This window comes from Desmodus rotundus, chromosome 4 (genome assembly GCF_022682495.2).
Source record: "Desmodus rotundus isolate HL8 chromosome 4, HLdesRot8A.1, whole genome shotgun sequence".
Lineage (NCBI taxonomy): Eukaryota > Metazoa > Chordata > Mammalia > Chiroptera > Phyllostomidae > Desmodus > Desmodus rotundus.
In genome coordinates, this window is record NC_071390.1 from 51,654,431 (window position 1) to 51,668,710 (window position 14,280).

The 14,280-nt window shown below is 37.8% G+C and overlaps 1 protein-coding gene across 3 annotated transcripts in view; it reads right to left on the bottom strand.

The window, feature by feature from the left end:
* Nucleotides 1–1,273: 1,273 nt before the first annotated feature.
* P4HA1 (prolyl 4-hydroxylase subunit alpha 1) overlaps nt 1,274–14,280 on the bottom strand; it is an 85,162-nt gene continuing 72,155 nt past the window's right edge. For all 3 annotated transcript variants that reach the window (XM_024561392.3, XM_024561391.4, XM_053923135.2), the window contains exons 11-15: nt 11,910–11,963; nt 7,216–7,281; nt 4,376–4,444; nt 3,780–3,876; nt 1,274–2,301 (exon numbers count right to left, since the gene is read on the bottom strand). In XM_024561392.3, the coding sequence (XP_024417160.1) occupies nt 2,231–2,301; nt 3,780–3,876; nt 4,376–4,444; nt 7,216–7,281; nt 11,910–11,963 (357 nt within the window). In that variant the 3' untranslated portion in view covers nt 1,274–2,230. The remainder of the gene's footprint in view (nt 2,302–3,779; nt 3,877–4,375; nt 4,445–7,215; nt 7,282–11,909; nt 11,964–14,280) is intronic.

Consider the following 14,280-nt stretch of genomic DNA (forward strand, 5'->3'; position numbering starts at 1 on the left):
ACTCAACCATTTCTACGAGCATCCTGATTACTGGTGTTTTGAATTCTGCATCTATCTTCTCGTCACTTAGTTCTTTTCCTGGAGTTTTGATCTGTTCTTTCATTTGGGTCGTATTTCTTTGTCTTGGTATACCTGTTACGTTGTAAGAGGCAGAGCCTTAAGTATTCTCCTGGGCAGGGAAACCCACTTCTCTGCCTTGTGGCTCTGTATGTGGGGGCCAGGGATCCGAGAGGGAACAATGCTGCTTGCTTGGCTCTTGCCCCACTTTGTCACTTCCTTGGCTCCCCACAAGTGGACTGTACCCTTTCAGTGCTTCCCTGGTGCTGATTCCCGGGCAGGTGGGCTTGTGTGCGTTCTAGGATCCCAGGGGCCCCTCCATTGAACTCCTCTGTGACACTGGAGTTTCTCCCACAGTTGCAACCCCCACAGAATTTTAAAGCCAGAGGTTCTGAAGTGTTAGTTTCCCACACTGGAACCCTGTCTCGCTCCCCAGTTGTTTCTCCTGGCTTATCTGCACGTGAATGTGGGGCCGCCTGTCCACCTGCCGCCTCACCCACCCTGCCAGCTGCTGCCTTGCCACATATCCTCTCCACCCCAGCTTCCCATCTCCACCCCTCCTACCGGTCTGGATGTATATTTCTTTTTTAACTCCTTGGATGTCGTAACTCCAATACAGTACAATTTTCTGGCAGTCCTGGTTGGTTTTTGTTTTTAAACTGGTTGTTATCCTTCTTTTGGTAAGCATTATCTACCTCTATCTTGGCCGGAACTCAATTCTCAATATTTCTTACTAAAATAGTTGTGGTGGAACAAAGGGTAGCTGAGAAAAAGAACCATTGGTTTCTTTTCACCTTCTTTCCCAGAGAATTAATCAAATTCTTTGTTAAATATTTAAATACTGCATAGAAGATAAAGAGCCCTTGTATGAACTAGGGTTCACCATAAGAAACGTAGAAAGTTACCACAAGGGTCACTAACATACTTCATTAGGTTCACAGTTTTCTACCACCACACTGTACTTTTTAATATTTCTTCAAAATCTTACTGTATTAACCTCATAACTAAAGTTGTAGAGCTCCCTTTGAATGAAGCATATTTTGACTGATTAAATAGCTGAGAGTTCACAGAGCCTAAATTTTTCTTCCATAAAAATGAGATATTAGGGTGAATGAAAATCAAGACGATAGACCGTAACGTAAACAGAAATAACCTATTATCACTATAAGTATGCGTGCACATTCAAACATGAAAAATACCACACAGGAAACAGAAACATTTTTAAAAAAGATTTAACATCATAAATAGGTCATTGTCACAACACATTTCAGAATTGAAAAAAACAAACATTTTGGCTTTTTAGGAAAAAGATTTCTTTAAAAAAATCAATTCCCTCATCATTGAAAGGACTTGTGCATTTGTAAATTTCCAGTCTCCTAAGGCACAATATTTATTTAATCAGAATGCCAGTATCATCACCCTGCTGTAGCAAGAGGCAAGGTATTAGCACTAACAAAAACTAAATTTTATGGACAAAATCATCAGTCATTTAAGAAAAAGGACAAAGAAACAGACCAAGTGATGATCATTTTAGTTGAGAACCCCAGTGCTGTTATGTAGAACTGTTAAAAACTTTTTAAAGATCAAATTATTTTACCTCAAACAGATTAAATTCACCACAAAGGAGCTATGAGAGAAGATGGGGACTGGTAAAATAAAGTATACTTTCTTTTAAAAGGACTTGGGAGGAAAAAAATAAACTTAGAAAGGTATGCAGAGGGGCAAGCTTTGTATGGAACGCAGAGTAGAAACCTAGTTTATTCCTAGTCTTCAGGCAGACCCAGAAAATTAGACATTCTAGCCTACCACCCACCAACTGAGATGTGGTGATACACTATAATCAGATGCTTACATTTTTTATCTAACCAAAAAGTTCTTTAAAATGTAACAAATAAAAAATTCCTCATTTTTAAGTCTGCCTTGATTTGTCCTCTGTGATATCAACTGAACTTTAAGGTTTTGTATGTACAGTGTGGTGATTTAGTGTTACTTTTAAAAGAAAAAATACCCACAAAGTTAGTGATTGTCCACAGATGAAATATGGGGTGAGGTTCATAACTGAATCAACCATGGAGTGTTATGTTAGTCCATTGTAAACTCTTAAAAGTTAAGACTGGGAACTGTGTGTATCGGACACACCGAGTACAAAAGGAGAGGAAGAGAAGCCTGTCTGTCATTCCAATTCCGACAAGGTGCACGGTCTTCGAAATTCCTGTCCACGTTCATGGATCCATTTATTGGATACTGTGAGAGAACAAAATATATTAATTCACTGGTAAGAACTAGGTCTCTAATAAAGTTTTTTATATGGGCTAAAAGTTCAAGACCAAAACTAGATAAAGGCAGATGCTACTTAGGCAGTCTTTTAAATACTTCACTAAATGTTGGAAACACAACACATTTTAGATATACGTGCGTACATTTGAGGCTCTACGTATGTAAATTTCTTAAAGTTTCTAATGTTCAATGTAAGGCTTAAAATGAAGCACATATTAAATTAAAATGTGGGTTGAGACAGAACGCTTTTACCTGTTTACAAAATACAATCTCAAATACAAACACGTTTTTAAAATGAACACAAAGTCTTCACTCTACAGGAGCAACTCTATGATCAATCACTACTATTACGTGTTCATTGTTTCCTTGGTTCCACGTACCGTCTTCTACTGTAACCCCCAAGTAATTGATTTTCTATTCCTTCTTCTGTATCTTAGAACCTAATCAATAGCAGCAACATGTACAAAATATCTGAACTGGGACCCCTAGTAACTCTTAACTACTCTTTTACCTTTCTCAACTCCTGTATCCAACCATTGATTCATCAAACCCGGTCATTTTCTTTACACTTGCTGAATCTTTTCTTTGGTATCCTACCCTTCTGCTGCTTCCTTAGTCCACGCTTTCATCATCGCCCACTTACAGAAAAACCTTTCTAAACCGACCTCTCCTCCACTAGCCTCTCTTCATTCCAGTCCTGTGGTTCTCAAACATAATCATCAGGGAAGATTTTTAAACCTCTGATGATCAGGCATCACTCCTTAATCTTCCTATGTCTAGCACAGTAGCTACTACACACACGTGGCTACTGGGCACTTGAGATGTGGCTAGTGACACATATTAAAATGGACATATGGGGTTAAATGATATGTTCAAATAACTGCACCTGTTTCTATTTCTTTTTTTTTAATGTGGCAACTCCTATACTTCATGACCTTGACAATGAGGGCCTCTCTCGTCTCATAATAGTCCCAGACTTGGTTCCTAACATGCCTGGAAAACTACTGCTCTATCTCCAAAACCAAACATAAAAATAAGTTTTGAAGAAGCCTCCCGAAATGTAAGAAGCTGCCATCTACTGTTTTCATCTTTGTATTAATATGTGCTACACTATAATTTATCCATTAGTATGTCTCAATCAGAGACAACTATGAACCCATTAAGGGAAAGATATTATCTTATTTAACTTTGAGTCAAGTAAGGAGTCTTAAAATAACAAATGGCATTATTATTAAAAATAAAACTCATCATCAAAATTCTGATCTGTTAAAAACAAATTTATGTTAAGATGAGAAACTTGCTTGGTTGAATCTTTATTCTATGTTAAAGTCATAGCATGCAAATCTGTCAAAAGTTTTGTTTTCAATTTCTTTTAAGATGTAGGTAATTTCAAAATATGAAACAAAAATCACAAATTCTATTCAAAGAATACAGAAAATATTTACCCCATTTGTTTCCAACCAGCACTGGACACGCTGCGTGCCGTGTACTATAATCTCCTTCTCCACTGGCGAACAGATTGTACCAGAAAACAGCTGTTCCCTGTGGAGAACAATACAAAATTATCCCCAAATAAAATATCAGGTTGTAACTTTTTGCAGTGAATTTTCCTCTTCTCCTGTACTCTGCTATGGCAGCTCTATCTTCCTCTAATATAATTCTGAAAATATGAGCATCATGTGCAAAATTTTAGTGATCACATGAAAGCACTGATACTACAAAGTTGCTCGACAAAAAAGGAGACTCGCCGAAACAAATCTTCCAACAGCAGGATGGGGGCGCGGGGCAGATCACATGAAACCATGTTAGAAATGAAAACGTTTAAATACTAATCCTTGGCGCTTCATTACCTCAAGGTACTCATAGTAAATTGTGCCATTAAGATATCCATAGTTCTACCTAAAGATAATATAACCCTTAAGTATACTGTCTTTAAAATCGTAATTCATTAATTAGCCATGAAATAAAGGTACATCTCTTCCTTAGGGGGAAAAAAATAAAGAGACACAAAAAATCAAAATAACAAACAAACCAAGTTTACCTTTTTGGGCCAAACACTAGCGCCCACTTCAGGAAACACAGTGGCTCCTCCTGCCGACACATCACTCATCTGTAAGAGGTGAGAAAGCGTCACCAAAGTGCTGGTACAAGGACGTTAAACTGAAAACCAGAATGTGAGCCCATCTGGAATTCTACTTACATAGGTGGGTTTGTGCCTGCTGCTCAGTTTTAAAAAAACAAAAGATGCTGTTTAGGTTTAAATACTTAAGTAAAAAAGTGCACATATAAAGTAAAGGAATTATAAAGTCAGGAAGGGAGATAGGAACATAATTTGGGAAAGGCAATTCACTTATAGCCAGAGGTAAAAAGGATGAGTTAAAATCGCTAAATGAAGTAGTATAATATATATTTTATTCTACTAGAAGGTAACACCCATGGGAGCAGACACTTTCATCCATTAAGTTCACTGCTGAGCTTTAGTGTCTGGAACACTATCTCAAGATTAGTAGGTGCTCAGTAAATTAATTTAGACAAAACAAATTTTAAAAAGAGAAAAATAACAATAAACTAAAATCAGTTTTGTCATTTTTTGTGGTAGAGAATCAACACATTAACTGGAAAGTAGAAGATTAAAGGATTATATAAAGTTAGTGTTCAGGGTAACCTAGAATTCAAACATGAACGTTCCGTATTAACTGAAGCACGTGCATAGAACATGGAGAAGGAAACAAATCATACTGTGAGAAGCTTTTGTCAAAAGCAACATAAATAGAAGGCATAGGCAGATTAAGACTGTATCACAAAGCAAAACCCAACTATATGCTATATCCACGAGTCACATTTAAAACAAGTGAGTTACAAACACTGAAAACGGAAAAGATTTGCCAGGCAAATGCTATACCAAAGAAAACAGTTTGAACTTAGTATCAGACACAGTCTAAATCAAGGTAAAAAGCATTAAGTGAGACAAAGAAGGGCATTATCAATAACAAAGAACTCACAGCTCTTAACGAACAGCAATGAAACAAACTAACTTTAGAGAAATTAAGTTGTGTTTTACAGCCTACATAGTATTTAAACAGTATTTAAATAATGGGGGTGAAATGAATATTAATCTAATCAAATGTATAATTAGAAGGAGGTATAATACTCAATCTACATAATCTAATATAAATGAATATTGGGCCAAATAACACAGCATCATTATATCCACAAAAGCAAAGAAACATGAGAAGAAACAAATACAGCCAAAAACATCTGAAAAGATACTCAACCTCTCTAATCAGAGAAATGCAAACTAAAACCACAATAACTGCCAATCTGATAAGTGAAAGATCAAAAAGTGACCAATACATAGCACTTGAAGCTGGGATATAAATTGGTACACTCTATGGAGAGTTCATTTCTAAAAAGGATACAAGACTCGCAGTATAAATTTTGTATAATGTATCTATCCACTTCTCTCCTGGTTTTCCCTTTGCCATAATCTGCTCTCTCTTTAAATTCATCTGCCATCTGTAAGTCTTAAATCCTTTTTGATTCTAAATCCTTTTTTCATGGTACCTTAAATCTTTTTTCATTCATATGGTATCTTAGATCTTTTTGGGAATAAAAAGATCTAAGACTCTATAGATGAGAGGGATGGAAATAGCGAAGGAGGGACAGAGATAAGGAGGGAAAAGTAGGAGGGTGAGAAGGTTGGGATGGATACAGGGAGCAAGAAGAAAGGAAAGAGAGAGACATTTCAGCAGGAAGTGAGACAGCAGAAGTGACATTATCTAACTTCTGAGGACAGGTACTGAAAGTTCCCTGCACTTCTGCTATGTTTTTGAGGGGGATACTTGCTCTTGCAATACAGTTACCATGTGTGAGGAAGCCCAAGCCACATGCAGGTATTCTGGCCAACAGCCAGCCTCAATGTCAGCCTTCAAGATGGACCCTAGGGCTAGTCATCATCTGACTGCAAATGCATGAGAGATCCAAAAGAACCCTGAGGGAAGCCCAGTCAACCTCACAGCCATGAAAGATTAAAATAAAGTTATTTTAAACCATTCAGTTTTGGGGTGATTTGTTATGCAGCAAGAGTTAACTAGGGCAAAGATTATAATCAAATCTTAGGTTTTTCTATATGTATGAATATATACTTAATTTTAAAAATAAATAGCCCTGGCTGGTGTGGCTCAGTGGATTGAGTACCAGCCTGCAAACCAAAGGATCGCTGGTTCGATTCCCAGTCAGTGCACATGCCTGGGTTGTGGGCCAAATCCCCAGTAGGGGGCACACAAGAGGCAACCACACATTGATTACTTCTCTTCCTCTCTCTAAAAATAAGTAAATAAAATCTTTAAAAAAATAAAAATAAAGAAACAAAGTTCACACTATTTTGAAACTGTGAGAAACAATGTGAGGATGGTCTTCCTTGGTGGGGCTTCTATGGGGCTGTTTGTGCTCTTTCTTGATCTGCATGCTGATTATCAGAGATTAGTATTATTGCTATATAGTTAGTAATCTGTATACTTTTATATCAATTAAAGTTCAAAACTATAAAAATGTTTATCTGTAGTCGTCATCTGACTGCAAATATGTAAATTCATATAAACATACAGAGATGCTTATGTACACATAGATGACCAAACAGTCCATACTACAAAACATCAACAACGACTGTCTCCAAATAGCAAGACTCTCAGTAATTTTAACTTTCTTCTTCGGGTTGTAATAGTACAACCGAAAGTTACAACTGAAAAAAATCTTAACTCCCTTTACTAAGTTGTAAAAACTTTAACTAGGATGGTAAATAAGAGCAAACATCTGAACACATCAAAATTAAGTTATGGGATCAAACCCCAACTTAAAATAAGAATGTCAGCTATAACTTACATAAAATAGCCACGTAGCAATTCTATTTCCTGTCCCCAGCTCTTTGAAAGCATCTGGCTCGTCTTTCTGTAAATAAAACACAACTGATTCAGTGGTGTAAAATTCAGTAATGCAAATTCTCCAGTGGCAGCTGAACATCAGTAATATGCTGAAGAGTATGACAAAAACAACCCCAAAAGGTTCCTTTATAACATCCTGTGACCTACATGCAGCAGGCACGCAAATATACTTGTTGGTTGTTGGTTCAGCTTGTACACTGATTACTTTTGATAAGATCACTGGAGGAAAGGACCCCAGATTTATTAAGGTAATTACTGAGAACCAATAGTTGCTATTCACAGATTATTTTAAAAATTAGTATCTGCACTTTAAGCTTCCAAAAGAAAAGAAAAACATGAGAGTCTCTTAGCTACATTCATGAAGTCTGTTCTCTGGGGATAGAAAGTTTACCTTGATATTTACTTTGAATTCACGATCCATTCAAATGTTTACTGCGGTTGTGACTGTCTTTCTTTTGGACAGTCAGCAGGCTAGAGAATTACTGTCTGGCTCTTTAAATCTAAATTAAAATATGTAGTCTCTTGGCATTTATCCCAGAAAAATGAAAATGTATTTTCTGCACAGAAATTTACATTCTTTTTTATCTGTTAATGGTCCACAACTGGAAAGTACCCGAACGTCTGCAGAGGGTGAACGACTAAACACAGTGTGATGCGTTCACACTACGGACTGCTACGCAGCAATAAAAAGGAACACAGCAGCAATACTTTCTGTTAGCTGGGTAAACCTTAAGGAAGAATTTTGCTGAATGAAATCTAAAATGAATATATACCGTATATAATATTCACATAACATTTGTGAAATAACAATTACAGGGAAGAACGGATTGTGGTTTCCAACAGTGAGGGAAGGGAGGCACCAGGGTTTGTGCAGCCACACGGCAGTACTGCAAGGCAGTCTTGTGGTGATGGTGTGGTTATGCACCTTAGTGGTAGTTACACAAAGCTACACATGTAATAAAACTCCACAGACACACTCACACACACACCAGCGCACGTGTAACTGCTGAAATATGAATCAGCTGTGTGGTTTGTGCCACTGCCAAGTTCCTGCTTCTGAAAGTGTTCTGCAAGATGTTAACACTGGGCGAGGCAGAGTGAAGGGGCATGCATAAAACTCCCTGTACATTTCTTTGCAACTTTCTAGGAACCTGTAATTATTTCAAAATAAAGAGCTAAGAAAAAAACATTAATATAGAGACTTGAACTGTAAGTCTTTCACATCATCCAAGACCCAAAGACATTTTTCAATAATTAAAAAATAGGACTTCCAGCCAGGTAGGTCCTACAGCCAGGAGGCATAACTAGACACACTTTGCCTCCTCGCACAACAAAAAGAGGGACAACGACAAATTTAAAAACAAAAACAACCAGAACTGACAGAAAATCAAACTGTATGGAAGTCCGACAACCAAGGAGTTGAAGTAGAAACATTCATCCAGACTAGTAAGAAGGGCAGAGATGGGCAGTCAGAGTGGAGAGGACTCATGGCAAGGTGGTGGCTGGTGGACTGGGCGAGGAGGGGCTGATGGACCAGGTGGTCCCATATCTGCATGCAGATAAATCAGGAGGAACAACTAGTGAGCAAGACAGACCTTGCAACCCAGGTTTCCAGCCCGGGAAAGTAAAGCCTCAAAATTGCTAGCTATAAAAACCTGTGGGAATTGTGACAATGGGAGAAATCCCAGCCTCACAAGAGAGTTCATTGGAGAGACACACTGTGTCCTATCACGTACACAAACCACACACTTGGGAATCAGAATCAGAAGGGCCCAATTTGCTTGTGGGAAGTGGGGGAAGTGACTGAAAGCCAGCTGAGAGTGGAGCAAGCAGCACTGCTCCCTTGCGAACCCCTCCCCCACATACAGTGCCAAAACCAAGTGGGTAGCCCCACCCTGGAGAATACTAAGGCCCTGCCCCTTACAACATAATAGGTGTGCCAAGATAAAGAAATATGGCCCAAATGAAAAAACAGATCAAAACTCCAGAAAAAGATCTAAGTGACAAGGAGATAGCCAACCCATCAGATACAGAGTTCAAAACACTGGTAATCAGGATGCTCACAGGAATAGTTGAGTATGGTCACAAAATAGAGGAACAAGTGAAGGCTATGCAAAGTGCAATAAAGGAAAATGTATAGGGAACCAACAGTGATGGGAAGGAAACCTCAACTCAAATCAATGATCTGGAATAGAAGCAAGAAATAAACATGCAACCAGAAAAGAATGAAGAAACAAGAATTTAAAAAATGAGGAAAGGCTTAGGAATCTCCTGGACAACTTTAAATGTCCCAATATCCAAATCACAGGGGTGCCAGAAGGAGAGGAGGAACAGCAAGAAATTGAAAACTTATTTGAACAAATAATGAAGGAGAACTTCCCCAGTCTGGCAAAGGAAATAGACTTCCAGGAAGTCCAGGAAGCTCAGAGACTACCAAAGAAGCTGGACCCAAGGAGGAACACACCAAGGCACATCATAATTACATTACCCAAGATTAAAGATAAGGGGAGAATCTTAAAAGCAGCAAGAGAAAAAGAGACAGTTACCTACAAAGGAGTGCCCATAAGACAATTGGCTGATTTCTCCAAAGAAACCTTACAGGCAAGAAGGGGCTGGAAAGAAGTATTCCAAGTCATAAAAGTAAGGACCTACATTCAAGATTACTCTACCTAGCAAAGCTATCATTTAGAATGGAAGGACACTTTAGATAAAGTGCTTCTCAGATAAGGTAAAGCTAAAGGAGTCCATCATCACCAAGCCCTCATTACATGAAATTGTTACAGGAACTTGTGAAAGAAAAAGATGATCAATACTATGATCAATAAAATGACAACAAACTCACAACTATCAACACCTGCACCCAAAAAAACAAAAACAAACTAAGCCAAACAACTAGAACAGGAACAGAATCACAGAAATGGAGACCACATGGAGGGTTATCAGTGGGGAGGTGGGGGAGGGGAGAATGGGGAGAAAGGTATAGGGATTAAGAAGCATAAATGGTAGGTACTAAATAGACAGTGGGAGGTTAAGAATAGTACAGTAAATAGAGAAACCAAGGAACTCATATGTACGACCCATGGACATGAACTAAGGGCGGGAGGTGGGGGGATGCTGGCAGGATGGGTTGCAGTGCAGAGGGGAATAAAGGGGAGGAAAAAATGGGACAACTTAATAGCATAATCAATAAAATATACTTGAAAAAAGAAAAAAATAAAGTTCAGCTTAGAAGATAAAAAAATAGAAAAAAGACTAAAAATATATTCTTTGCTGGTCTACACAGAATAATCTAAGATGATGAGATTAAGACAGTCAAGAGTTATAACACAATATACAGACTGTATTTTCTTTCAAAAGAAAATACCCTTATTTAAAAATAGTGACAGATCAAGAAATTTATTAAAATACCCTGCACGTTTTTTGGAATTCATGTAATTACAATAAATCTTAAATTAAGATTTGGTAATGCCATACTTTATAGTTCAACATGTTAAATCAAAAAGGTTCAATATTTATTAATCTTAAGCAAGAGTACTTGGGCAATAATAGCTTTTTGCAAACTGCTTTTATATTATTCTCCAGTCTTTTCATACCTATTTTATATTTTTTATCTTCCTGTCTCTCAAAACGTATTCTTGTAATTTCTTCAGTTTTATCAGCCAATTCACTTATTCACCTTATCTGTCTCTAATGTGTTTTAACTTACCTACTAAATTTTAAATTCCAACAATTACTTTTTTCAAGTAGAACTTCTATTTGTTTTTAAACGTTAAATCATTTTGAGAGCTTATTAAGTTTATCCTTTTATTTTTTATATGTTATATAATTATATTCTGCATCTGATAATTCAAGTATCTAACATCCTAGAGAAGTCTCAATCCGTCAGTTGCTTTAGTCTCACCAGTAGTGCCTTATTACCACTTAGTAATTTTTTAAAAAATTAGTTCATATTTAGCTGAACTTAATCTTTAAATTCCCAAGGTGCCAGAATGAGGATGCTTCTCTTCAGGGAGCCAAGTACCAAGGCGTACTACTAAGCTAACAACTTTAAATTATTGTCTCCTCTGCTAGGGTAGTAAAAATTCGAACCTGAGCTCCATGTGAGGGCAGGCCTAGGCCTTCAAACTCCCAGCGGAAGCTGCCCATGCACACCCACTCCAGCCAGGATGGTGAGAGACAACTGTCCTGAAGGCTCCTGACTCAAAGCAGACTGTCGTCAAAGCCACTGTGTCTTTCTTGGAAGGTGCAATCCTTTTGGAGATTGAGGTTTTACGCAGGAGTCTCAGGTTCAATAACCTGCACTATGGCAGATCCTCTCACAGAGCTGTTCACCCCCAAACTCTAGATTCCTGCAAATATATGCCACCAGCCTCAGTGTTTTTTGTCCCCCATTAGCACTCTAATTTTAGTCTCTAGGTTTTCTTTGTTCAGTTTGCTTTTGGTAATTCCCTGTTAATTCCAGGTTCAGCAATGCATTTAAAAGCATTCTAAATTATTTTTCTGTGTATCTAGGTTTGGTTTTTTTTACTGCTAAAAAGGCTTTACAGAGCATTTATTCCACCATCCTTCCATGAATTACAAATAGGCTATGAATTTCTAACACTAAAGAACATAAGTCCTATTGTTTTTACTTACCCGTGCAAAATCAAAATGGGGTTCATATTGTCCTCCCACTCCATAATTTGCTACCTGAAGGAGAGAAACAAAGCATGAATGAAAACTACCAAGATTACTATTTAAAAATCTATGAGCTCCATATCGGCCTATTACATTATCATGGTTAGTTAGGTACTTCTAGAGAAACGAAAAGCAAAGCATTTTATCTTATTTTATCCTTACCTGAGGATATGCTTAGAGAGAAAGGCAGAGAGGAAGGGGGAGGGGTGGAGGAAGTCGGGGCAGGGGCTTGGAGAGACTAGAGGCCGGAATGGGAGGGGGAGAGAAGGAAACATCAATCAGTTGCCTCCCATACACACCCTGACTTGGGGACTGAACCCACAACCTAGTCATGTGCCCTGACTGGTTGAACCCACCAGCTTTCAGTGTACAAGATGACGCTCCAAACAACCGAGACACCCAGCCAGGGTGAGAAGCAAAACATCTGAAATCAATGCGAGTTCCTAAGTAACCACAGATAAAAACCATGGAGAGCTACTATATGCTATTTGAGAACCTTCGTTAATAGGCTTTTCTTTAGCAAATGCTGGGACACACATTTTTGTCTAATACATAACAAGCTAAAATTTGAATTAGAATTTTAGAATTAAAATTTTCTACAACTGGAATTATGAGATTTCTATGATTAATTTTCACTAAACATTTCCTTTTGGAATTTAAATCAAGGCACGTTTTCCAAACCCCAAAATGCTGGCAAACTCCCAATATACTTTAATAAAATCCCTTTCCCACATATTTTTCCCTACTAAAGTAAGAAAGGGAAGGAGTTAACACCAACTCAATTATTCCTGCTGGAGGGCTCTAACAACTTCAGTTGGCTATGACAATGTACTAGTGTGAAATAGCAAAAAGAAGAAAAATATTTGGTCTGAATTCAAGTTCCAGCTTTCTCAGTTAAAATATATGTAACTTTGTATATAATCTCAATTTCCTTACTTATACAGTAAAAAAATGACACCTTCTTTTACTCCATCCTTCCAACCCAATATGGTAAAATGCTGACAAAAATGAAAGAATCATCTAATTTAAAGAATAATGCTGATGATATGGCATGAGAACATAATTTAAACAGTGTTACAGCAAAACCTAAGTTCTAGGTAAATTATTGTTACTCTGGATATTTTACTACTTTGTTTTTTAAATCCTCAACTGAGAATATGTTTATTGATAGTAGAAAGAGAGGAGGGAGGGAGGATGGAAGAGAGAGAATCTTCAATTGGTTGCCTCCCATACATGCCCCTATGGGGAGCTGAACCAGCAACCTAGGTATGTGCCCTGACAGGGAATCGATCCCACAATCTTTTGGTGTACAGGACAATGCTCCAACCGAGACCCCTTGTCTTATGTTACAGATACCTTGAGTTGGATCAGCCTATTAAAAAGAAATATATCAAGTAGCCTGAAAGAGCCTGTGAAGGCTAAGCAGATGAAAATAAATACGGATCGGGAAAGAAAAAGACACAGCAAAGAGTTTCTAATAATCCTACGAATACCAAGGAGGTCATAGATTACCATGGAATGTCAACTTAATTAAGCAAATTTAAATATACGCTGTCCTGCTTTGCCCAATTCCAAAATGTACAAATCTCAGATAACACAGTTTAGCTAACCATTAACACCAGAACCTGACAACACAGTCGCAACTTCGGTTACCATGGTATACTCGTTTTGAGTAATGTGTCAAGTGCAAATGTCACCGCTAGGTCTTCAGTCCACAGACTGTTATGTCAGTAACAGCTGCGCATCATGATCAATGACCAATCACCTCAGTTTTTTCGAAGTCTATCAGTGATCAGTCACCGCACATCATTACTCAGTCTGAGTAACATACAGTATGAGTAACGCACAGACTAGAAGGCCACATGGTTATGTTGCCACCTAATCTCCCAGTGAAAACCCATGTGATATTTTATGAAAATGTATTAACTGGAAGAGGGAATTGACCAATAAAGATAAAGTACAACAGAGAAATGTAAAGCAATAATGCATTAAATGAAATTCAAATCAAACTTAAGTGGAGATATAAAAGAAATAGCTACATAAAATGCTTCCATTTTTGCTGTTCAAAAAGCTCTACTTACTTTGAAGATGGCTGCTGAGTAGATAGAAGCTACACTCACCTCCTCCCAAAGCCAAACCAGATTTACAGCTAAATTACAGAGGAATCAACCTGAATAACCAATTGAAGGTAAGCTGAACAGAAGTATTATAATCAAGGACTTAAAGAAGTCACATAGAGACTGGTAGGAAGGGCAAAGACACAGAAAGGGGCTGGCCCCTGCACCCACCTGTGGTTGTTGAGAATCTAGAGGGATATCTCCGCTGCAAA